At 38.9% G+C, this 26,220-nt stretch overlaps 1 protein-coding gene across 9 annotated transcripts in view; it reads right to left on the reverse strand.

Moving 5' to 3' along the window:
* ACSL4 (acyl-CoA synthetase long chain family member 4) overlaps positions 1-26,220 on the reverse strand; it is a 45,286-nt gene that overhangs the window by 8,333 nt on the left and 10,733 nt on the right. For 2 of the 9 annotated variants that reach the window (XM_050974421.1, XM_018914318.3), the window contains exons 2-11: positions 19,856-19,919; positions 10,872-10,916; positions 8,087-8,604; positions 7,607-7,784; positions 5,754-5,863; positions 5,531-5,669; positions 3,986-4,136; positions 2,735-2,858; positions 1,903-1,974; positions 141-280 (exon numbers count right to left, since the gene is read on the reverse strand). In XM_050974421.1, the coding sequence (XP_050830378.1) occupies positions 141-280; positions 1,903-1,974; positions 2,735-2,858; positions 3,986-4,136; positions 5,531-5,669; positions 5,754-5,863; positions 7,607-7,784; positions 8,087-8,437 (1,265 nt within the window). In that variant the 5' untranslated portion in view covers positions 8,438-8,604; positions 10,872-10,916; positions 19,856-19,919. The remainder of the gene's footprint in view (positions 1-140; positions 281-1,902; positions 1,975-2,734; positions 2,859-3,985; positions 4,137-5,530; positions 5,670-5,753; positions 5,864-7,606; positions 7,785-8,086; positions 8,605-10,871; positions 10,917-19,855; positions 19,920-26,220) is intronic. The other 7 variants (XM_050974422.1, XM_018914321.3, XM_018914320.3 and 4 more) reach the window with 7 other exon arrangements.

A 26,220-nucleotide genomic window follows, 5' to 3' on the forward strand; every position in this document is an offset into this window, starting at 1 on the left:
ACTTGGACTACGTCAGTTACTCATTAGATGTTATTTGCATGGCAGATGAGAAGTGTCTGATAGCTCAGAGGATCATTCTTTTACACTGTCCTAACAGATTCCAAGGCAAAATACACCCCTGGCCCAAGAATGCTACTTACATGTTACACAGAGGTGCATCATATCCCCTCTTGATCTGTTCCAATTTGTAGTCATAGCCTATCTTGAACAGAGTTCTCTGAATATAGTTCATCTCTTGAACTTTACTCATGACATTTTTGTAAATTCTGTCCATTATTTCCTACAAAGTGTTTAAAAAAAGGAAAATTACCACATGGGACAGACCAGCATGTGTAAATTAAATCCCATGTCACAAGTAACACCCCCATCCCCCCTCCAATTATCCTTCCTTTAAAATGGATAACAAGAGTGAAATCTTTGCATCATGGGGTTAGACAGTGCTTAAGTGCAACGCTTTTAACATGTGATCATTGAGCCAATTTATAGACCATTGCAGCTTGGAGCTATTTACATCTGAACCTCTACTTAAACTGTGACAAACTGATTTAGAAAATTTAAAATTCAAGTTTAACTTAATCTCTTTGCTAAAGGTTGGTATATTCCCCTCACAGTGTGTCCTCCTTGGGAGTGCTGATGCTGTACTTTATCCACAGCAATTGTTAAATGCAAGGGAGTGAACTGAGAATTCATTGCACCATTTCCTTTTCCAAGAGAGCTCTTCAACTTTCAGAGCAACATGGTTGCAGTAATTCTAATTATCTGACAAAAATCCACCACAATTCTGTCACAGACCAGAGAGATTAATTTCCATTAAAATAATAAGCTTATGGTCACCCAAATACACAGAGCCTAAAATACTGTTCAGAATGGTGAAGTATTTAACAGAAATTTAAAGATTGGCTCCTTCAAGTTTGTTTTGGAGCACAATGTTTTGAAGTATTTATGAGCTTTCTCTCCGTGAAATAAATTTAAATGGATATTTTCCAAAAGATTGGAGTTTTCAGACTTACTTATTGTCATTCTGGTAATTACTAAGAAGATGACCAAGCCTCTATGTGCTTATGATTTTATAAAACAAAAGAATGCAAATGACTTATTTGACTTTAAAACTTTTGGCTATTCTAAGTTGTTGCAGAACAACCAGATCCAACCAAAACTCAGTATTCCTAAACTAGATTACATCCTCCTACTCATTCCCCACCACGATGTGGCACACCCAGTGCTACCAGTTTTATGAGCCACAGATGTGACAGGATCCTAAAATCAGCACCTGTGATGGCAACACATGTGGGGAGGGCCTTGGCACCACAAAGACACAAATATTTGTGGAATTTCTGGATAGCACCACAGCCTTGTGGAGTGCAGGAGCCTGGTCACTCCCAGAGCAGTGGAACCTGCAGAAGCAGGAGGAGTTCCAGTCTCCTGATCACTCTTTCCTCTGAGAGAAGGCTCAGCCTGGCCTGCCAACCCTGAGAACAGCAGAGAGACTCAGCCTCTGTGTTACCTTGACCTGCTAAGTCTGTGACTGAGCCAAATGCCCCTATTTTTACAGGGGATTCTCTCTTGGCCAGCACCTCCTGTTTGTCCTTCTGCAAAAAGAAGTTCCAGACTGGGACCTTTTGTGTCAGGAGTCCAGGTGTCAAAACACCACTTCTAAGTACTGAAACAATGACAGGTTTGGATCAAAAAGGATCTTGGCTTTAGTACAGGCAGACTCTTGTGTTCATCTGCAGCACCAGTACTCAGTTCAATCCACCAGCAGCTGGAATGTCTATTTGCTCTTTTCCTATTAGTGACAGTTACTTACACGTGAAGAGCAAAACATGTTAGTAAATGCACTTTTCTAGCATAAAAAAGACAGAACTTTTTTTTTGCTGGACATATCTGCTTCTGTATACTTACAGGTACAGCTGCCAACAGTGTAGGCTTAAGTACAGTACAGTCTCCTTTGCTTCCCTTCTTAATTTTACTTGACTGTAATAAGGAAAAAATGTCAATTTATGAAGCAGAAAAAACAGTGCTTGAAAACTAAAGAACTAACAAAAGGAGCAGATATATTAGCATGTAATTTGTTCAAATATCTTCCCCTCTTCCTGTGTCATTCTGTCCCCATTGTTAAGGAAAGAGTAATGATTAACATCTATTTCGACCAAAATACTCAATCTTTTACAGGTTCACTTTGTTTATCTATCTATCTATCTTTCTCTTACTTCCTCCCTCTAGTACTTGCTTTCTCCTCCATCTTCCTTTGGGAGCTTGTTTTGCTTGATGCAAATCTCTCTACAAGCAAAACATACAGAGGTATCTATTCTGGCTTAATTTACTCTTATTTATCTGAACTGCTAAAGGGAAAAAGGCAAAGGACTAAATAGAAGATCTGCAATAACTGGATAAAGAACTGATAAAGTGAGACCAAAACTTAAGACCACTTTAAACAGTTCAGCTGATATATTAAGAGCTGTTCTTACCCTGTTATCCAGAGGATAATGCTATAGGCATTTATTAGGATTGCTTTTAGACTTCCTAAGCATCATAAAAGCTAAAATTTATATGGTACAAGCCATCACTATTGTTCACCAGGAATGTTAATTTGCATTACTTTCTGAAAAAAATGTACATTTCTGAAGTGTACCACATACATCAGCATTTCTTGACTGAACGAGGAAGCTGAGCAAGGAGAGAACAGGCTGCCAAAGGTGAAGTTTGCTCCCCACCTTGCTCTGCTAGCCCTCACCTGATCCGAGAGAGTGAGAGGAGAGGAGTAACCAATCCTACAGCCATAAGTGATGCAGGAAACTTCTGCTGTCAGTTCTAACACGTGGGCCAGAGGCAAATAACCAATGTAAGTGTCCTTGGGTCTGGGAAAGAAAAAATAATGAACCATGAGTCAGAAGTGGACTGAAAATACCATTTGACCATTTTATTGTGTGCTTAGTTATTACTTTTTGATTGACCTGGATCCCAGGTGAGCTTATTCTCCTGCACACAAGATGGGTGTGATTTCAGCCACAGTATATAAACAAACTGGGGAAATCTGCCCTTACTGAAATCAGTACAAATTACAGGATTTGCCTTGTTTTCTAGGAAACTCTGATTCCTTAGTCCTTTACTGCAATTTCCTCTCCTTGTGGGAGGTTTCATTTCAGTTAAGAAATTAAGGATGAAATAACTACACTTTAAAATGATGAGCAATGATTTAGAAAGCCCTGTCAGTCATCTTCTTCTAGGATACATTGCTAGAAAGAGAGCTGATTACTGAAGTACTGAGACTGGTTTCAGAATGTAATTGCTCAGAGATTTCTCAGCAAGAACCTTTGAGCTGTCACTGAACAGCAGCTTTCAGCATCCAGCCAAACTGAGTTTATATCCTCTCCAAACAGCAGTCTAGCATCAGGGCTTATTTCAGGTATTGAACCTTTTGTGGATGCAGAGACAAATACACACACTTCCATGAAAAACCTCCTCAAAACATTAATGTGAAGGAATCTGCACTTGGTTTTACTATTGTCAGTGCATAATTTATTACTTTTCTGCTCCTTCACTGAACTGTGCTTTAGCAGATTGTGCAGCATGTGCACCCCAAGTGGTGTCTCCAGGTCACTGAAGTGCTAGGCTCTGACATGCTCAGAAACTGATTGTAAGTGCCTGAAAATGTCTAAAAACATTTCCCAAATTGCATTAGAGGAGGAATCTCTTATCTAATGGTATCCTCTGATACTCAAAAGTGCAAAAATCCATCACAGATTTAGAGCTAAGGGTACTAAAAATTTTAAAAGCAACAGCATGTGAGAAAAGAGCTAGAAGGGGGTGTTTTTCAAACAAGGAAAGTTCACACACACAAGGCATATTTCTTATAAATTAAAAAGCAGTGGCCTCACAATAACATGAAGAAACTTGATAACACAATGCCAGCAGCAGACTCTATAAATGTGACACTTTTGGAGGTTGTTTTAGCTCTCTGTGCACAAGACAAAGTGTTTCTTACCCCAGTCCAGGAATTCTCTCACACTGTCCTGTCATTCCAGCTATTAAGTTTTTATGCATCATCATCACTCCTTTGGGTCTCCCAGTAGAGCCACTGGTGTACATTACTAAAGCCAAGTCTGTAGGAACAGGTCTGCTTGGCAGAATGCTTGCTACAAAATTCAGAAGAAAAACTGTTATTTATTCTTTCCTTATCTACTTTCTAAATTATTTCTGTAATTAATCAGTGTGCCAATGTCTGTAATCAGTGTGAAACAGGTGCTTCATGGAAGGCCAGCACAGCAAGCTGTTCCATAGTCAGTGCTGGAGAGAGCAGTCATCTGCTTTTAAGAGGAAGAGAGGGAAGGCCAATTTTGAAAGGAAAGATGAGTATTTGAGCATCTACACAATCTGGGTGACAGTTCTGTCATTGTGGTTTATAGCTGACTGAAAATTTCATAGAAGGAGCCTTTTGAAGACCAAATAAAACTGTCAAAGGCAGCAAAGGGGAGAAATACATTATGGATGATAAACAACAAGGTGAGTGAAAAACAAACAAAAAAAAAAAAACAACACCCCAAAAAGATGCAAGTCAGCTTTTCTGTCCATCAGTCTTTCAAAGCCAAGGTTGTAGAGGTAAGATTCCTTTTAACTCCCCCTCCTGACATTTTTTAAAAAAATTTAAATAAACCTTCCTCAGGTAAACCACAAGTTTCCTAGAAAAGCAGGAAGCTTAAAACACTTGACTTCTGATTTATGCTTTAGTTCTCTTTATTCTTAGGATGACAATCATCAGCTTTCATAGCTTTCAGTGTCTGCAAGGAAGCAGGCTTTTCAGAGACTAAGCCCTAGAAAATACACCCCTTAGGGTCACTGCAGGTCTGTATCAGCACCTCAGGCTGACCAGAGATAAGCAGCTGTGATGAATGTGTGTTTCCCAAAGCTCCTTTGCCAGTTTATCTCCTCCTTTATTCCAGAGAGAGACGTGGTTAATTACAGACTGCTGATGTAAGGAGAACAGATCATTAGGGTTGGGTTTTCCTTCCTTAAAGCAGATGTTTACAGTCACTCCTGGCTGCCCAATGGAGCAAGGAATGTAACTGTTATTCCTCTAGCCTGTAGTGCTTTTTTAGCTAGAGCTTGGTCAAGATAATGGACATTTTCAAGCAAAAAAAAAAAAAAAAACAAAAACAACTAAGTGCTTTCTCCTCCTTTCTTGTAAAAAATAGTGACAGTAAGATAAATAAAAGGCAAGAAGAGCAGAAAATAAAACATTAAACCAGTTTCAATTTCATATCCTAAAATAAAGTATTAAATTATTCTGATTATGGTTTACAAGTTAAAAACAAGGTTTTATCCTGACATACATGACACATGAAAAAAAGATATAAAAGAAGTTTTTTGTTTATTTAAAGGGAGCTGGAGGATGAACTGGCAACCTGCCACTGCCTTTGTTGGTGACAAAGGCCACTCTTTGCTGGGTGGGGGGTTTTCTGCTACATATCCCTCTTAACCTACGTACAAACACTGCCTGATTAGTCAGTCCTCTGTGAACTGATTCACTTACAGTTTTCTGGTTTGGCTCCCAGCTCTTCTACTGTCTGCATACTATGGATCTCCACATTGTCAGGGTATTCTGATTTATTGACTGTCCTCTTGTCCACATAAATAATATGTTTCAGACAGGAGACTTGTGGCAGTGCAGTCTACAGAAGAGAAATGAAATTTTTAGTAGTGTACTGACTGAACTGTAGGGTTGCTTTGAGGAGGTGAAGATGATACCAAATTACCTTAAGTTTGCCCTCAAGGAGTTCCACACTGGTGACCAGATATGATGCTCCACACTCGTTGAGACCATAGGTCACTGCCTCTTCCCCCAGGGTGGCATAGAGAGTGACAACTGTCACAGGGATGGGAGAGTACACAAAAGAAGGGTAAAAGTAAAACTAAATGCAAAAGCTCTTACTTTAGCTTACCAGAAAGCATTCAATTGGGAATTTGCTAATTTGGAAATAAAACAGCTTTTGATTTTTCCACATCAGAAATGTTATGGCACAAGAGACCTCTGGAACAAGGAGGACAGCTGGGCAAGAAGCAGGTCTTTACTAAGAGCAAGGTCAATTATTGGAACAGGGTTCCTAGAGAGATCGATGGCCCAAGACTGTCACTGTTTAGGAGGCCTTTGAACAATGCTCTAGGTAACAGGCTGTAACTTTTAGTCAGCCCTGAAGTGGTCAGGCAGTTGGAAGGAACCTATAATGGTCATCTACATCCTCCCAAAATAATTCTCCTTTTTCTAAAGCAGGAATTATCAGAACAAACAGATGCATCAAACCCCAACAATAATGTACAAAGCAATCCCAGAGTAAGAAACTAAGAGCAGGCAGGTGTTCTGCTCCTGAGCTCTCTGCAACCACAACTCAAGGGGACAGGTAAGACTCAGACATTACAGGGCACCAGCTTAAAGCTGGGCATGGCTACAGGCAGCTCTTTATACACTGTCAGCTACTTTCCTTGCTTCCATGGAATTAGTGATGGCAGCGAGGCAGAGAATCAGACTAAGGAATCAGACTGTTTTTCACACTGCCAGATTATTTTTAACCCAGACTGGCTACAGGAATGCCATTAAGTGCCTCCCAGACACAATGGAGTTCACCTCTCCCCATTGTCTCTCTACTGAAAAATACCCTTCTTTAGTATCATTTGCTATCTCAAACTGTAACCTCCAAAGACCAAATTAAAGGAATTTAACAGTGCTGTGAGACAGGGTTCACACAGAACAGGAAAAAGAATAATGTTATACAGGATTTCTTATTGCCTTTCAAAGTATAGGGATCCAGGCCAAATTAACCATAGTCTCCTACTTCAGTAGGAGGTTCATCTCTTCCACTGCTGCTCCTGAACAGCCTCTCTGCACACTCTGCTGTACGAGCTGCTCCTCACACAGGCAGCTACTACTGCTGGGAGAAAAAGAGACAGCCCAGTGCAAGCAAAAAAAATAGGCTGTGGTTCACAGTGTGTTGTGTGCAAAATGGGCACTGGAGTGCTCAGTAACTGCTGTAGCTCACCAAGTTTAACTTCCATTAGAGATTTCTGACAGCTTGAATAAAAAAAATAAAAAAAGAAAAACCATACATAATTGTAATGAATTTGAGCAGTTTACAAATGTCACCAAAACAGACCACCCACAGACTCTCACATGATTTTGTTCACCATTCTTCTCTTCTGATAACCATTTCATCTTTTGGATGTATAATTTAGGATACAGACAGAAAATACTGTAAAAACATACTACATTTTGTGGGGAGAAATACAACTGACATCTTAAATGCAACTACTGACATCTTCAGAATACTGAAAACAACCTGAATGATAAGTGTACTATTTTGTCATTTTAACATCTAGATCATAGTACAATAAAATCGTAAAATACAGTTTCATAAGTATGAGCAAGTTAATTTTAGGGACATCCACAATGCACAGGATAGACTGAAAACTTCTAAGAATCAGACCATCAGCAGAGAATTTATGACATTCTTACACCTCCAATGACAAGACTGGCAGAGTCAAAATATTTAACAGCCAGATCTGTGCTGAGAACTGGTTCTAAAATCCATGAGAAGTAACCAAGCTGAACACTCACGAGGGAAGTTGTACTTGAAGCAGGTGAGAGCTACAATCATCCACTCAGCTCGGGTCTCACAGAATATGACAACGATGCTTTTGGGGGTTAGTCCCAGGGCAGTCAGTCCATTCCCCAGGCGAGTGATTTTCTCGTTTACTTCTTCATAGGATAACCATCTGTAAGTTCCTAGAATTAACTTCAGAGGAAAAAACAATGAATTTTCATGACAAGAAGCTTCTGGTATAGCTCTACTGGCTGATGTGAGTTGGTGTACATAATGAGTACATAGTCTGCCATTCATTAAGAAATTGCTTTCATTTTACTTGAAGTAGAATGAACAGTGCATCCTGTATATTCTGTTATTCCTCAGCTACCATAAAATGAATGATTTATTAGATGATGACTGAGGAAGAGCTCTAAAGGGACATGCATTGTTGAGGCAAGATACAAAGCAGCTCAAACCCAAGTCAGAATTAAGTAAAAAATTACAAGTTTTACCTTTTTGAATACTTTTCCATTTGGTTGCATTTCATTTTCTTCACTCAGAATCTCCCTGGTTCCAAGACAATCCTTCTTCCCAAACTTTGCTAAAGCATGGTCAAAGAGCTTGTCCAGCGTGTCTGCTCCAGGGATGTTTATGTTTGCTAGTGAGTCCAGGTGAGTGACAGAGCGGTAGGGGCTCCCCGGCTTGTCCGAGATGGGTTTAGCTTTTAACCGCTTTGCCATAGCCTTTTTCTTCTTGGCATTGGTAAGAAAATACCAGGGAATAAATAGCAGCACACTGTACAACCAGATTAACAAGTACACAGGCAGCAAGAGAATGGCACACATTTCTAGCCTAAATTTCATTGTGGGTATTTAAAATAGAAACTCTCTTAAGAGAGTTCTGAAGCAGACAAGAGCAAGGCAGCAGTGCAGAGTGGTGTAGGGAGAAGCAACAGTAGGTGAAGCTTAGGTAGAGCTGATTCAGAGCAGCTGCAAAATTTTAGTAACCTTTGAGAGCCAACAGTGGACACCTACGGGCGAAAACCAGTGCCAAGCAGAGAGCAGGAAAAAGAAAGAAAAATAATTAAATTAGTAATAATATAGTCAGTTAATTAGTTTTAGTTCTTCTAGGAGCTCACTTCAAAAGCATCACTGCACAATAGAGCTGTGAACTGCTCTGGGGATGAAAGAGAATGAATCTTTTCCATACTTGTTTTTTGCATTCACAAATATTTACTTCTCACAAACTTTTCCCCGCTATTTCTGTTTGAATAGTTCAGGGCTGTTGAAATGAAGTCTGGCCTTCACAACATAATATTGTGTTTAAGCTACTTGAGTAATGGCACAATTATGTAATTATGGGAAAGGTCAACACTTGTTTTCCCACTAAATATTTGTACTACAGAGAAAAGGTACAGCAGATTGCTTTACTGCTTTTCAGAATATTCTATCAACCTCTATTCAGATTAAAATGTATCTTGATATACTCAAAAGTCTACATGCTGTAATCTAAAAACTATATAATATTCCAAAACTGCTTTATTAACTTTGCTCCAGCAACTGCATTTTTAATCTTCTACTTTTCAATGCTGAATGTCAGACTTGGACAGGGACTATTTGCTTTTCCAATTTCAAAAAGTACTTCAATACATGCATTTCAAACTCCAAGTATGGAAAACAAAATAAAATCTGTCCAATTTAACTCAATTTAAAATAAAGTACAGTTTGGCAAGATTTTGTCTGCGTGTCAGAAATCTTTCCTCATTAAGGAGAACTGGGCCTAAATAAGGACTGGTGGTAAGTGGGAGAAAAACAAAACCATCACAGCAAACCCCAGTCAGGGCCAGCTCACTGGCCTGGGACCAGTCTGCCCTGGCATGTGAGAGAGGGGTGGTTATCTTCACCTGGCTGCTGTGCAAACACAGCCTGCTAACACATCACCCACGCTCCACAGTGGGGAAAAGAGAAGGCACAGGTACCCCAGCCAAGGGCAGAACCTCAGACAGGCAGGGGAGCCAGTGACACTGACACCCACCATCAAAGCCCAGGCTGTCATGGACACCATCTGATAAACAGAATGGATGAGAATAGGGAATTCTCAGGCTCTATCAAGAATTAAAAGAATGTAGGCACACCTCAAAATACACCTTTATTAATATATTTGCCACCCTCAGGTGATGAGGGAGGCTACAATTAACATTTCAGGTTAAACAAGACAACTGCTACTTACAGCAGACAGAAGTCAGTTAACAGGTTGGTGGGTTATTTAATGAGAATTTCAATATAAGCAGTTGTGTTGTAGTCAATATCAACACCTTTAAGGTAATGTAAGACTGAGAGATCTGCAAATATTTAAAACAACATGACCACCACATTAATTTTGTAATTACAGCTACAGGATAAAATGACTATTGAATGATAGTATAATAAACTAAGCTAAACTAAACTAAGCTCAGACTCGTATGGATGGAAGTATCCTGCATATTTCTTTTTATAAAAAAATGAATGCTACATTCTTTTTAAAATGTACATGTTTATTCTGCTCTGGTGAGCAGCACCATCAACCTCAGCAGAAAAGAGATCAGTTTAGTTCCCAAAGCTCCAGTTCTCTAAAATGAAGGATTATTGGTTTATAACACAAATCTTGTATGACACTTTCATCCCAGTTAATTCAGTGCTCCAAAACCAGCAGCTGAGTGTGCATTCAAAGACAAGCTAGCCCTGGCTCTAAGATATGGTAAGGAAATGTCAGGACACACTCATGGTTACACATAATGCTACAAGTTAAAACAGACCCCAGGGGGAACTCTGGCTGCTCCTCACCTTCCATCAATGAACATATGACCAGGCACACTGACTTGGATAAAATGCAGAGTTGTTCAAGTACTGCAAACTATTTAACACAATGAGACAATACCACAGCTTTACTTTGGGCTGCACAGGAGCTTGTTCAAAAGTGGTGCTACTGTGAAACACTACTGGCTAATAACCAAGAACTGGCTAATTTAGGAAGGGAGGAGAGGAAGGCTGCATTTCTTTAATTTTGGAATTTCAAGTTAATTTGCAATACTTTTAAAAGTGTTTCTAAAACCAGAAAACTCAGCTAATTTGTATATATTTGTAGTAATTTAAAAGAGAATCACATTTCTATCCTGGCAGAAATCAGCTGTAATTCTTAAGAGACATCAGTTGGGAAAACTTAGTGAGTCCCAAAAAGAAAACTGTGGCTTTTTCCTTTGAACATGCTCATGCAAAACCTCACACACATATACAGACACACACACAGAGGTGTACTTACAAGGGATCTCAGTGATGACTGAGGTTTTTTCAGTCTTGATTAGACCTACGGAAAAAAAAAAAAAAAAGAACATATTAGAATTTGGGATGTTTTTTACCTTGCAGAAAGGAGGAATCTTTAGAACTTCCACCCTACTGCCTCTAAGAAGCACAAGCTATGAATTCAGAAAGAGGTGCAACACAACCCGTACAAGGGAGAGCAATCACAATACAGGAAAAGATTCAGTTTCCAAACTATACTGCACAGACAAGAGATGAAGCTGCCAAAAAGGAGATGAACTTTATGCGACACTACTTCCTCCCTTTCGTATTTAAACATGTTCTGAATAAAATTATGAACAGAAGCTTAATGCAATTTAATTACCAGTGAAACCCAGAAAGAGAAGGAAGAGACTTTCATATTGCATATGGTCCATTCTTCTGACTCAAGGCAAAACAAGAAGCCCTTTGTCACTCTTGAGAGATGAATATCAGTAGAAACAGGAACTCAGGACTACCCATGGCACACACACTGCCCAAGAGAACGTGAAGTGGCTTTGGGGTATTGAGGTAAGAGAAGACTTTCCAGAACAAAAGCACATTTATAGAGGCAGTGAGGCCTCACTGGTCCCATGACCAGTGTAATAAAAGATGGCTGTGTGTAACTGCAGAGATAAAGCTCCAAGAGGTCTACTGCAGAAAGCTTTAACTGATGTTAAACTCAGTTATATTTTAAAGGTCTTCCCCATAAGTCTAAGATTTTAATCAGATTTTACAGACTGAAACCGAGTTAAATGTCCCTTGCAAAATTCTCCTACAAAGATTTTCTCTTGAAATATAAAGAGGTGCTAGAATGTTTTTAGAGTTACTGGCATCTGCAGTGGCTGTATAAGATTTTGATCCATTGCAGGATCATCCCAAACTTGTGCTAAATAAATATTTATCATCTCTTAAATATACTGCATATAACAGACTGACATATACTCAACATGCAAAGGTACCTCCATACCAGTTGTATTCAGTTAGAAGCCAAACTTAGCTACTCAAATTATACCTTATGACTTCAATCTCCTACTTAATTAGACTTTAAGAGAAACGATGAGATGCAATCCTCACGTCAATGCACCAACAAGGACACTTCAAGGTAAGACAACTAACTACGTATTACTAAAGTATAACAGTTATGTTCTTTATAAATTTCTCATTCCTTACAAATAAAATTTAGCATTCATGAAAAATTTAACAAAATTATAAAACTGGTATTTAACACTGGAATATTTAAAATATGAAATATATTCTATTGGTTTACAAAGCTTATTATTTCTCTTGACTGTTGAGCAGAACTAGCCTCTTGAGATGCTTATCTAGCTGTTTTGGAAACAGCAGAGCTCCCAGTTCTTGGTGCAGGAAATGCACATTCCCAGAAAGAATGACTACAAGAAAAAAATGACTACAGGCATGACTACAAGAAAAAATGAAACCAAACCAAAATAGATGTTGTATTTATCTAGGAGAGCCTAGAGAGCTGGTTTTCAGTATTTCCAAAGGATTTTCCTCTGGTGAATCAGCTTCTCTGAGTTTTGAAGTGGTCTGGAGTTCACTTAACCTTTGCAGTGACATGTTACAGTGTTCATGCTGGAAAGCTCACTCCTGAGGTCATGTTTCACTTACGGCTTTTATATGCTGGGTGTTTACAAAAATTCTACAGTCCAAGTTTACTCCTGACTGACACTGTACTTTATGGGCTGCCAGAGATGGAAGAGATGTTATCTAAGTATAATCTGAATTTTATATCCTTAAATAAAAGTTTCAGACAGATAGTATACAACATTCTATTCCTGTCCTGTAGCCAGGGTCAGAAAACAGAGTCTGAAATCAAAGCACATGTTCCAGAAGAGACATTCCTCTCTTCCTAATTTATCTTAAATCTAAGAAACAACTAGCAATTATATTTTTTAATATAGAAAAAACTCATTTTAAATAGTCACAAAAGCTTATGGGACTAAGAGCAAAAGTGTGTATGGGGAACAGAGAGAGGGTTTATGCCTCTGGAAATTACTATTCTCAGAGGAGGAAATGCCTTAATCTTCTCTGCCTTTGACTCTCCAAACTGAACAGAATCAACTTACTCAGTATTTACACACACTACTGGAATTTTTAAGTGTAATTCAAAATCAAATTAAGTACCTGTAAGTAGAAATTTTATCCTATGTAGTTTAACTTTAATAAGGCAGCAAATTATTATCATCACTAGGAAAGGCTTTAATTAGCTCAAGCCCAAAAGACTCTAAAGGCTTAATAGTGAAAGTATTTCAACAGCACTGCTTACAATCCTTCCTCTGGTGTTAACGAGCTTGTCAGGGATCCAATTTACCATGAAATAGCATGTTTGGAAGAAACACAACTTCATTTTCTGTCGGCTTCAAACACAGTATTAGAAAAGTAATCTGGTAAGGATGATGACATTAGAGAGGAAGAGGGTTGTGTTCTAGTTTGTGAAGAAAGCTGGAATCTGCAAAGCAGATTGTTTTTTGTTTAAAAGCAACACCAGAGGAAGTCTGGTTCCTCTGCACCAGAGCTCTTGGAGCTCTTGCCAACTTCAAATGGAGACACAATTCTAACTTTAGTGGAAGTGCTCAGGGCTGACTCCTGTCAGGAAGTTCTGAAATCTTCCAAAACAATCCAGTATGAGTAAGTAACAACCATTTCTACAATTTCTCTAGCATCCAGGCAGATCTAAACATTTTGGAAACTGTTTAAGAGAATCGTAATACAGTGAGTATTTAGGATTTGTAACTGGAAAAGTGGTTTTACATAGTAAAAAAAAAAATTGAGTTGACCTAAGTATGTGGGTGTTCAGTTACTCAGTTTTTGGAAAGGAACTTTGTTGGTATTTAGTTGTTCTGAATTTGTTCCAGTACAGGACAGAACAAGGCTGGGATTTCAAAAAGAGATGACACAAAACAGATTACTCCAAGGGTAAGAAATACCACATAGCAAGAAAGATGCAGCACAATAAACAAGTGAGTGCACAGTGTCAGGCTCACTGCAAATTTTGATTTTCCAGATTTATACCAAACACACACAAGAATGAGAGAACATTTCCACAGCTGAGAAGACTGTGATGAAATAGCAGTAAGAGTTAGAAGAATCTGGTGGCTAATTACAGCTTAGTTGGGGTTACAAAGATTGAGGGAAAAGAAACCGAAGGAAATGATTCAGTTTTTGCATCATGTCGGTGCTTTTATAAAAACAAACTCCAGCAATATTAATGCAAGTTACTCATAGAAAGAAAAATGAATTTTTTAATCCTTTCTCACAGGCAGATTTCTATGTATTTTCCCCTTACACATTTTGATAAATCACAAAGGGCAGTGAAAATCCAGAGAAAGCCTAACCAAACCTAACCAATTTTCAGAAGTACTTCTGTGCTCTGGCAATGCAATAGAAGCTCAAAGCCTGAGATTTTGAGAGCTCTCCCTACGCCTGTACAGTGTAAATACTGGTACCTATCTCCCAACAAACAGGGAGAGGGGAAATCAGTTGTAGTGGATCCTGATACAAGTTTAAATATATACAATCCACTTGAAATAGCAAAATCACAAATAGCCTTAGGGAACTGTGTTACTCTTACTGCTGCTTAGTACAATATTTTACTCAGCTAATAACAAAGGTTATATTTATTTTTGGTTTCAAGAAAAATATTGTTGTCCTTTATGTTCATTGCTTCTGCTTACTGTCTCTTATATATGCACTTAAAGTCAATGAGAAAAAAAAAATCAATTTCTAAGTGTCAAACATCTATTTCTGCAACACATACTGTAGTGCAAGCCAGCCCAGCCACACTGACCCAGTAGTTCTCAATTACCTAAGAGCTGGGTGTGAAACCTCTCTCCTAATTTGTGACATGAGTGCAAGCAAATATTTGGTGAAAGGGTAAGAGCTGTTTGCATGCCCCAAAGGCAGAAAACGTTAAAGGCCAAGGCAAGATTTCACAACTGAAAACTGTCCACTGAGACTACACAGAATTGGGAAAGCGCTTCCTGACCCACCTGTTCCTTAGGCTCCACTCCAGCAGAAGCTGCTCCGTGAGTACCTGAGGCTCTGACTGCAGCACTGCCTCTCCCGCAGGCCGTACCCAGCCTGGGCTCTGCTCTGCTCACAGCCTGGGCTGCACAGGCTGAGTCACAGAACCACGGAATGCTAAGGGGTTGGAATGGACCTCAAAGCTCATTTCATTCTACCCCTCTGCCCTGGGCAGGGACACCTTCCACCAGAACAGGTTGCTCAGGGCCCCATCCAGCCTGGCTTTGAATAACTCCAAGGATGTGGCACCCACAGCCTCTCTAGGCAGCCTGTTCCTGTGCCTCACCACCTCACTAGAAAGAATTTCTTCCTATTACCTAAACTAAATTTTCCCTCTTTCAGTTTGCACCCATTCCCCCTTATCCTGTCACCACAGTTCCTCACAACAAGGCCCTCTCTGGCTCCCCTGAAGGCCCCTTCAGGTGCCGGGAGGGGCTGTGAGGTCTCCACACAATCTTCTCTTCTCCCAGCTGAACAACCCCAACCCTCTGGGCCTGTCTCCATAACGGAGGTGCTCCAGTCCTCTCAGCTACTCCATGGCCTCCTCTGGACTTGCTCCAACAGCTCCAAATCCTTCTTATGCTGCACACCCCAGAACTGTGTGCCATAGTCCAGGCTGGGTCTCACAAGGGCAAGGCAGAAAATCACCAAGTCAATCTGAGTGACACACTCACTGTCACTGCTGACAAACACAGCTGTTTCAGTATCTTTTTCTGTGGTAAGGGAAGTGAGAGACACCTTTCTGTTTCACTGGCATTTTAGTTAATGACTAGGCTAAAAACTGGCAGCTTGGACAGAGGGTCTTCCAGAAGAAGATGGAAGAGGAGAAAATGTGCAACTGAAAAATACTGTTATTACCAGCATCTACAAAATATATTTGGACTAAAGGGAAAAAGATACAAAGAAAATACATATTCTATAGTAATAACCAAGTATTTCAGTCTGATCCCTCTATATATACCCCTGTCTCATCAGGCATTATGACAAATGTTACTCTGCTGTTCCAACAGCAGAGATAAATGTACTGTTTCCACACAACCTTTTTAAACAAGGACACGAAAAGACAAACAGTACAAGCAAGGACAAATTTCAGAGGATGTGTGGCCACAGAAGACTTCAGCAAAAGCTCTGTAAACAGCCTAAGAAGAACTGATAATCCTCCTTCCCACACACATAAATATACAATGGACAGACTGGCTAGGTCTGTGTTTAGCTACACAAGCATTTTGCAGTGGAAAGCATTTTTTGTGACTTGCATGGCTCTGATGATCCAACTAGTGAGATTTAAGTTATCATCATCTTTTACTTTCCAATTCTTTCTCAGTAGCAAACTACTTCACAAAAAGAGACTGTAGATCAAATCAATTTGACACTTACAGATGTAAAGACCTATTTGCCATATCGTCCCCTATATTTTCAGGGCACAATGAAAGTAAATAACTGATGTACAGTTGATGCCTATATAACTCTGACCTGAGTTACAAGGTGCTTATATAGCTTGAGTTACAAGATATATATCAATATAACCTGATATATCTATATAACCTGTTATCGATATAAGCTAAATCATGACTTTTTATATATCTGTAGAACCTCAATCATAACTTTTATACCTATATAACCTGATACAATGTATACCTATATAACCTGAAAAAATTATCTATACAATGTAATGGCTAACTAGTGTATACTATACTGTAAGTAGTATATACTATACAATAATAGTATATGGTTAACTGGTTGCTTAATGTTGAATAGACAAAAAAAGAAGAAAAAACTCACCAGGTGGAGAGCTTTAGAAATAAGTATAGTACTAATGAGAAAGTGGCCATTGTAAAGCCAATTAGCCACAAAATAAAGAATTTAGACCAGTTAAGACCAGACAGACCAAGGAGCTCCATAACTGCACATGCTCCAAAGACAAAGTTGAAAAGTTCAGATGCGAAGAAGACTTTAGAAGCCTTCATCAAAGACCCCCCATGACCCCCAAATCAGGGAGGCACAAGTGCAAAAGAACTGTCTAATAGCCAGAAGCTCACACCATGTAAATTAGTTCTGGTGTGTATGTGATGGTGTTGTAGTGACACAGTGACACTGAGCCACACTTACTGCATAAATGCACCACAGCACTTGGCAAAGCTGGGTGAGTTAGGAGGAGAAATTCCCTCACCCCAGCACTGCAACAGACACATACCTGCTCTATAGACACTGCTCTATGGGGTTTTATTTCCAGCCCATCTTTTGGGCATCACAGTGTTTTACAGTTTTCAAAGCCTGGTGCAATATTCCTGTTTCTGGCATATTACTGGATACTGCAGATAAAATTACATTCATACTTCCTAACTAATTTTTTGCTTCCAATTGCTAGGTGCTTCCCTGGGCCTGGTGACATTCTTTTTTATCTATTTTCAGATATTGTCAGCACTAGAAACATAAGCATTGACAAATGCTTTGTTTAAGAATTCTTAAACTCACTGTTCAAGAACTAGGGTGCTTATTTCCCCTCTCTTATGCTTCCCATGATCATTTCAATAATAGCCTTTGACAATGTAAGGAAATTAGGATGCCATGTGCTTTTTGGTTTGCAAATAAAGATGGAGAAAATAATCTCCCTGGGTAAGTGTTTATCAGAATTTGATCCACAGAAAATGTATTTATGCTTGTCCCAGTTCTAAATATAACTCTCCATTCCTTCTGGGAGCCTGACTGGCTCTTCAGCTTTCATTTTGGCAAGAAATGCTGCCATCAATCTTACATTTACCTTCCTTGCTTTTCAGAAATTCCATCATCTCTCATCATTCACATTAGGGTGTTTTCTTCTCAGACATGGGTCATAATTTAGGTAGTGAAATTAATTGCATACTTTAAAAAGGAAGAGGGGAGAGTAAATGCTCCACCTTATGTACAGCACCAGTAGTCTTTTGTCTACCAAAAAGCATACTGTAGCTGGGAGATTTTTCTAAGGTTTATATGGGTTTTCCAAAATTCTGTAGGGACAGACAACAAGAAGAGCATAAAGCTGGAAAATACACCTTCCTTTTTCTCTTAGGAGCTCACATTCAAATGCAAATTCCTCCCTTTTATTGACTAAGCAAAAAAAAAAAAAAAAATTAAGATCTCTTATTTGCATTTTGAAGAAATTCTCTCCTTGCAGACATTCTCATATACAGATGACTGGGTGTGCACTTAAAAAATACAAGTTTAAGAAAGTTGCCCCCACCCATGGTCATTTGAGATGGTAGCCCCTGAGATTTCAAGCATGAGTCATCTCTATTTTTCATTTTCATTGTGTAATACAAATGCTTTGAGGGTCAATAAACAGTAGGAGCCTTGAGAGCAAGCATAGTTTAATCTTTTGAACAGATTCACAGTATCTTCCAGTGAAAAAGTGATGATGTTTTTGTATGTTTATGGAATGAATTTTATTGTACTCTTAATGCAAAACTTTAGCACAGCCTATTGCTTGGTTCATGTTGAACTACCCCATTACTCCCTAGCTAAACATACCTAGATTCATTTCTAAGTATTCATCATCTCTGGATCCATATGTGGAATTCCCAAGTTGTCACTTATCTAAGACAGGACTACATACTGCAACTTTTGCTTAACTGACTTTAAACTTTTTGTGAATGAACATGCTTTCTGCTACTTTCATGTGCTTTATGGTAGACCAGGACACCTTTAGGGTACATTTCTGTTAATAACATTATTTGGCATTTTCTGCCAAGAAAGGCAATTTTACTGCCTTACTGTTTCATAACAGTTCTTTGATTTTTATCTGCATTTCAAAGAGGAAGTGAGGTGACCAAACAAACCCATTACATTTCCTCCTACAAGGCAAAGGGCACAGTCAAGTTTTTAGATTTAACAGCTCCAAAAAATATTTTGTTCAAAAGTACTATGAACATAATCATTCATACTAATGAGAACACAGCAGAAACTAGCGCAATTCAAGATGTCTTCAAAAAATACACAGGGAAAAAATACCTCTGAAATGGTTTTAAACACCAAAGTTTTGAACTTTACCACCCCCCAATAAATGTGCATTGTACCTCTTATTTACAGACAAGAAAGTGTTTAAGGTGTACAGTTGCAAAGGCAGAAGCATTTGATGTTCTTACTCCAAAATATCCAAGTGCCATTTGCAAAGCAGCAGAGGGGCAGAGGATCACACACTCCAGGCCTGAGCTGGAGCTGGCTCTGGCCAAGGAGCTATGTAACCACATTTCCATGGTCATACCCGTGTCCAAGTCCTATCCCTCAGCAAAACACACTAGCACAGGACAGCTGGGTGCTAGCACAGCCACAGAGCTTCCTGAAAGAAATTTGTTCAGATCCCGACAGTCCAAAAGACAAAAAAGTGTGTGTGACTATTTGCAGCAAAGCACATAGCTTTGATGCCATGACTTTTGTTATTTATTTAGCTAACTGGATAATTTTTAATGCAAATAAAGCAGCAGTCACAGTAGCAACTGCAGAAGAAAATCTGTGCAGCACTAGACTAAACAGAGAGTAAAGGGGTCTCAGACAAATTCTGAAGGAAGTTATAAGAGGAAACTGACGCTGTTGACCATTCTTTCAACTTATTTTTAGGAACTTTTTGTTCTGAAAAAAGGACTGAAAAATCCTTAGCATGACACGGTGTATCACAACAATAATTCATGGTTAGTAATAAAAAACAATTAGTAATTTTGTTTATTAACAAATGCAAAGATACTCAAAAAGCTAACACTGTCAGAAAATGTTTCTAATTCAACTTAAAAATACACAGTCCCTATTTCAAGTCTATCAGATTGATCCTTACAGTGATGGGAGGACAAAGTTCCCTGTTGAAGTTTTGAGTAAGGGTTATTTAAGGGCCACTCTAGTTACTGTGAATCTTGCTGCTCACTAACAGACACAAAAAACAAGTCACTTTACCTTGAACAGAACGGCAAATCAAATGTATCTGGGTAAGCAGGTTGATAAACTCACCAAAAAAAATCTAGAAAAGAAAAACATAAAATAGTGAAATTTCTAGGCCCTCTTAAATTACAAACATATCTGAATAGACCACTCAACCCAAACCTTTCCTGGCTTGGTAACAAGATCTTTGTCAGGTGTTGGTTTTCAATGCCATTTGTACAATGGGCAAACACTACCTGCTCCTTGAAAACATGGAACAGGGTGTAAGTCAGGGCATACCATTAGAAATTCATTACATTATCATTTTTAATTTCCACCTCAGTTTTATGTTCTGAGCACCTTCAGGAGTTTGAGTGATGTAACATGGTGCCAAAAGCATGCCAGACAAAAAGTTTTCAGGTGTACTCACAATGGTTAAATCTGACATCAGACTACTCTTAACAGCCTCAACAGTAAAGGTACAGCAACCCAATAGTCAAAGCTTACCTTTCTGAAAGATATATCTCATTAATGCTATGCAAGTTACAAATGCAAATGTCATTTCACCTTAAAAGCCAAGGGGTAATATGTAAAAAATTTCTCAAACTATTTGTTCCGTCCAAGGAAGACCAATCAATCAACTCAGAGAAACTGACAACAGAAACCTTTGCCACCATTGCCTTTCAGGGAACAACATCCTCCCTTTACCTTTTCATCCCACATGCGGACATGGACCGTGACCCAGAAAGGTGGGAAAACAGCTGGGGTGGCAAGATGATCAGGACAGTCTTACACAGCACAGTCAGAAATAAGAGTATGTGGTCATCATTCATCAAACCACCTCTGAGCATGCAAATAACCTGAACTCATTCACGGCTATAATGAGGGGTTTTTCCTTCAGAAACTGACAGGTGTTTATCATCTCTCCTCCTAGTCGAGTTCATGGAGCCATAAAACATTCTGCATAGGTACTGTTATTAAAAGACATGCAAGAAAAGCAGGCCTGAAAGAGCAGCCAGATGGAGAACTGGCAATTCCAGAATGGCAAAATGCAGCACACTCCTACAAGGAGAATGCTCTGCATACTTTTCTACGGCATAACCTTGCTCTGAGCCCTATTTCAGTCCCCACAGTCTCACCCTGCTTTTCACTTAAGCACAGAGAGCTTAGTTTCACTTTCAAGTTGTTCCTCTTGCCTGTGGCAATACATTTCATAAGGAAAGCACTTTTGACTAAGTTGCTCAAACAGAAGAGCTCATAAAAATGCAGAAGTATTTGCATGCTTATAAAATAAACAGATAATCCATTTTCATAATAAAAATTATATGCATCTATCAAACAAAGGCACAAAACCAAGGCCATCAAGTTCAGTATTAATTTACCCTGTATAAATACACAGCATGAATCAGCAGCACACATTATTGCCTTCATGGAAAGTAATGTGCAGAATGACAAACTGATGAGCTACCATGAGCAGATAGAAACTGCTCTGTCCTTCCTACTTCTACATCTGATGCAAAAAGACCACAGATACCACAAACCAAGATCTCTTCCTTCTTTTTATTTTTTTTTAATTTTTGTATCACTTTGCTCTTAGTTGACATGACCACTAACTGCTTACTCTTCTACATAACATTCAAAGCTATAGAAAATACTTTGTAAAACTAGTTTACCTATACAGTATTGCAATTCTTTTAGTATGTGCATTTTCATTGTGTAAGAAAACCAAAACAAAAAGTACCATACTAGGAATAGAAAAGAGGTTAGGGAGGTTAGTACTTTAAACAATTTTTAGGATACATCACAGCATCAGCAAATTACTTTGCTGAATTGACAAAAACATGACCTAAGTGTAAGGGAGACTCCAAATGAGAAGTGAGCAGTGCAACAAGGGGGCTGGTTCCCTGAGTCTTCCACTTTAGGCTCATGGCAGGTAACTGAATGCAGTTCTGGACTGAGGTGGTCCCAGAGTTTGCAGACGCCTGATCACACAACCTGTAGTTGCATGGGCTGTCTGACACCACTCACAATTCAGTCCCAAAAAGTGCCACTGAGAGACAGGAAGTGATCACCTTGGTTTAGTTCTGCTGAATCACAGTCCTGTGCTTTGCAAGAACTTGAAATAAGCCTGAAAACAGAGCTACTGTTGAACAAAGTAGCCTCTACCTATTCCTTGCTGCCCTAGTCCACCCCCTCCTTTTGCCAGCAGCCAGAATGACTGCTGACTGCTGCCAACCCCCCATACCTAGCCACTTTAAAAATTTTATTGCAGATTCATTTTATACACTCCAAAACACTTCAACAGGCATGATTTTTTATTTGTGGAAGGTCAGGAGTTAGTAATTCTCCTAATCCAAAGTGACTGTGTGATAGCTGGCTGCCAAACTGTCAGCTAAAGCTATGAGACCAATGCCCTCATTCATAAATTTTTGGGATTCTGCTGTGAGCCATTCAGCATGCTGTGATACACTGTGTCCAGCTCCTCAGACTGAACTGGCATATTTGAAATAGTGACATTTCACAGACTGCTCAACTCCTCTAGCTACCAAGACAAATGGGAGAATGACTCAATGTGTATTCTACTTATCATGAGCTTTAGATAAACTGAATTTAATGTGATCTTTTCTAGAACTACTGCATGTATGACTGCTGGGGAGTAAACAACAAAGTACCCAATGGATCACTCAGACAACATGAAGTGTTTCAGTAAATCCAACCAGTTATATCAATTTGCCTTTTTTTTTTTTTTTTTCTAGACAGACACTTGCACCCTCTTACCAGCAAGGACAACACAGACTCCTTGTGTTCTTACCAGCTTCCTTCAGCCCTACCCACTCAACAGGACACTGGTGTCAGTGCACATTTAAATATGCAAAAACTCATTCTGCTGTATGTGCTACCTGCCATAAATATGTGCAATAAAATGGTGAACTATAACAAAGGGTGAAATTAGAGCAAACACTTTGTAGTACCTGCCTAACTTGATAGTAGTGAGTGCTCTTTGTATTTCACTGCATTTGAGGAACTGACAGTAATCATTATTTACAATCTTCTGTTTCTCTAACTACATCCTTCTTAGTGTACTTTTTGGTTCAAGTGCACAGAAACAGACCTAATAAATAAATTATTACTTTGTAAATTATAACATCTCCAACCAAGACTTGTTGCCAGATAAGCAATCACTATATGAACACAACAATGTATTTGTTTTGATAAAGTTCTTATTTTAGCAAACACTGTGGTATAGGAGGTATGTTATGGAGCTGAGTAAGTTCAATGTAGAAGGGACAACTCACCTGCTCAGTCTCCAGAGCACACCTTCAGCTTTGTCTTAAAAGCAGGAGATTCACCTTTTTTCAGGCTAATCAGTACATTTTATCCTGAACCACAAAGGATAGCTCTTATGTTATGGCAGAGCATCTCCTATAAAAAATTCAAGCACGAGAATCAACTGGTGTGCCCAGTGGGTGCTGTGGAGAACACAGAGATGGTGGAATGAAGGACACCAGGCTCCTCCAGAGCCTACAGCAGGCTCCAGGTGAGAGCTGCCTGCATTGGGCAGACACACAGTTTGCAGCTGGGGGCCTTGCCTTTAGATGCCACAGCAGGACTTGGACAAGCTGAAAAACAATCACAGGAAAAGCTAATAGATAGAAACACTGCTGTACTGATGTCTGTAAAAGCATCTCTGCAGCTGAGGGACAGTAAGAATTCACTTGCACTAGGAGACTGTTAAAGCAAACTTAACACAAGTGTTAAGGCTGTTCATACCATGGTACGTGACAGATTTTCTGGCAGCTTTGAAAGAAGTGTCTTAGGGCACACAGGTGCCCTGAAGAAATCAGTTATTTGGTTTATATTTCTTTTCCAAAAACCTTTACTGGGAAATACCAAATAAATATGCTCATAAACTACCAACACAGAAGAGAATTTTCTCTTTGTGGTATTACACATTCAATATTATAAATTTTTCAGTTCCTCTCTATGTCAATGTTAGGGGTTTTTTTGTTTTTTTTTTCCTGTGAGCAAGACTTCTGCAAACAAGGCCCTTAAAAAAAGCTTAAGGGTGACTTACCAAGAAGGGCAGTTACACAGCTATTTTAGGGGCTACTCTGACAATGAGCTGGGTAGGTAGATACAAGGGATGTATAAATTACAGCAGTGCCAAGGTGAGCAGAGACATGGCTGAAAACACAACTATTTGGGGATGGGACGAAATACTTCAGGAAATAAGCAGCAGCATGTGGATGGTTTGACTTTCTTGAGTTGGGATGTTTGAAGGTCAAAAGTTTCAGCACAGAAATTAAAGTGTTCAAGCTCTCAGTCCCCAATAAACCCAACCCCGGTGATGTCAGACCACATGTGGGAGTGTAGTGGGCACTGCTGACAGCACCAGACCCCAGTCTTGCACCCACAGAACACTCAGACTACCATGCAGCAGTCAGTAAGAACCTTAGTAAAGGCACTACTGTTACTCCAGTTACTTCTCTCAAGTTACACAAACACCCAAACCAGCAGCTGTATAAACTGGATACTAAACCACTGAAACTGAGCCACTGCATGTACAGAGGAAAACCTCAGTGAAGGTGGGGTGCAGGATGCACCTCTTGTAGCCTATAATGTGCCAAAAACAGTTTAAAAATGCACCATCCTTTCATGTTAGTTCAATCTACTTCTCTGTCTCCTAGAATGTGTCACACTTACGAAGCACAATTTAAATTAAAATGTTATGCAGTTGGGTGAAGCACATTGCCAAGTGGAACAAAGATCAGAGATTGTACTAATACTACTTTCCCTTTAAAACAGGTTGCACTGTCTTGTAAAATACCTTTAAAAACCCAAACAAAAACCAGGTCTGCTGGACAAATCTAAGAGCACTTTTCCCAAACATAATCATTAGCTTAATGTCAAAACTCTTACATGTTGGCCAAGCTCATACTACAACAAAGGAAGGGGATAGGGTAAAGACGCCATTAACATATTATAAATGAATGCTTGATTTTTAAAATATAAGTTTAATTTTTAAAAAAATTACCTTAAAACAAGCATTTCTGTAACTGCCTGGGTACTGCACACTTACAATCTTATTTTTTGTAGTAAGGGGAGTTAAAACAGAACACCACCTCAATGTTATTAAAATGGTAATTTAAACATCTCTTAATTAGTACAAGCTGTAAGAGAACAAGTACTGGGATGTAATGTGCTATTTTAAGTCTGTCCTTGCAATGTTAATTTGTTTCTAATTTCACAGTCTTTCAAGTATACCTAGATTATTTTTTAAATTGATACACATATTAATATTCTAACTGCCCTTATACACCTATGCTATAAAATATCTGGGTTTGGAAATAAGGGCACTTTCCCTATACACTAACAAAAGTGATGAGCAAAAATCATGCAATGAGCTGCAGTATCATTACAGCTTCAAGTAAAACACATGTATACAGGTCTTCTGCTCTGAGTTTTGACTTTTAAAGCAGTCATTGCCAGACCAATGAGTTTATAATAAGACCTTTAAAAGAAATATAAACTTGTTAACCTAAATGGAAAGTTACAAGTATGTTTTTAAAAAAAAGATTCTCTACCGATGAAGCAGTAATGCACTATAGGGAATCAATAGTCATATCAATATACATGGAAGGAAATCCTACAAACCCTAGTACATTAGTTTTTGTCCTCACAGAACAGTGGTATTCAAGTATAACAGATTTAAGAGTCTCGGATTTAAAGTGATAACTAAGGTTCCACCTTGGATCACTTTAAATCCGAGACTCTTAATTCTGTGATAATTGGTAGATCACTTTATCTCTACCTTGGAGATAAAGATATCTCACCTTAAAGCCTGGTGAAGTCCCAGATGTACAACGGCCCTTGACTTAGTATTAACTGTACTATAAAGCTCATGCAAAAATGTATTTTTAAAAAAAAAAAAATTCTCAGTATCTAGGATTTATTAAAACCACTTTATTGAGGTGAAAAGTACCCTTTAATTTCAGGGGCAAGTCCAAGTGCTTAGTTCTATCTGAATCAAAAAAAAAAAAAAAAAAAAAAAAAAAAAAAAAAAGGAAAACAATTCCTCACATCCTTCACATTACACAGCTGTTACTCCAAAGGTAAAGCAAATAAACTGCACACTGACTTTCTGAAGCAGCAGCATTTGCTCCGACCTCACATCCATCCTAAGCAACTCATGCACTCAAACTTTAAAATTCATCCATTATACAAACTGACAATCTGGCAACATATTGGCTGAAGGAAAACACTTCCCACTCCTCCTAGTCCCATGCTCACAGTCATCTTTCCTTGCTTGTTCTGCTCTTCCATTTCCCAACACTGCCTGTGCTATTTATTTCCTTACTAAAAATTTGTTCAATGTGCCTTTGAGTTTTCTGCTATATTTG

This window comes from Serinus canaria, chromosome 4A, assembly GCF_022539315.1.
Source record: "Serinus canaria isolate serCan28SL12 chromosome 4A, serCan2020, whole genome shotgun sequence".
Lineage (NCBI taxonomy): Eukaryota > Metazoa > Chordata > Aves > Passeriformes > Fringillidae > Serinus > Serinus canaria.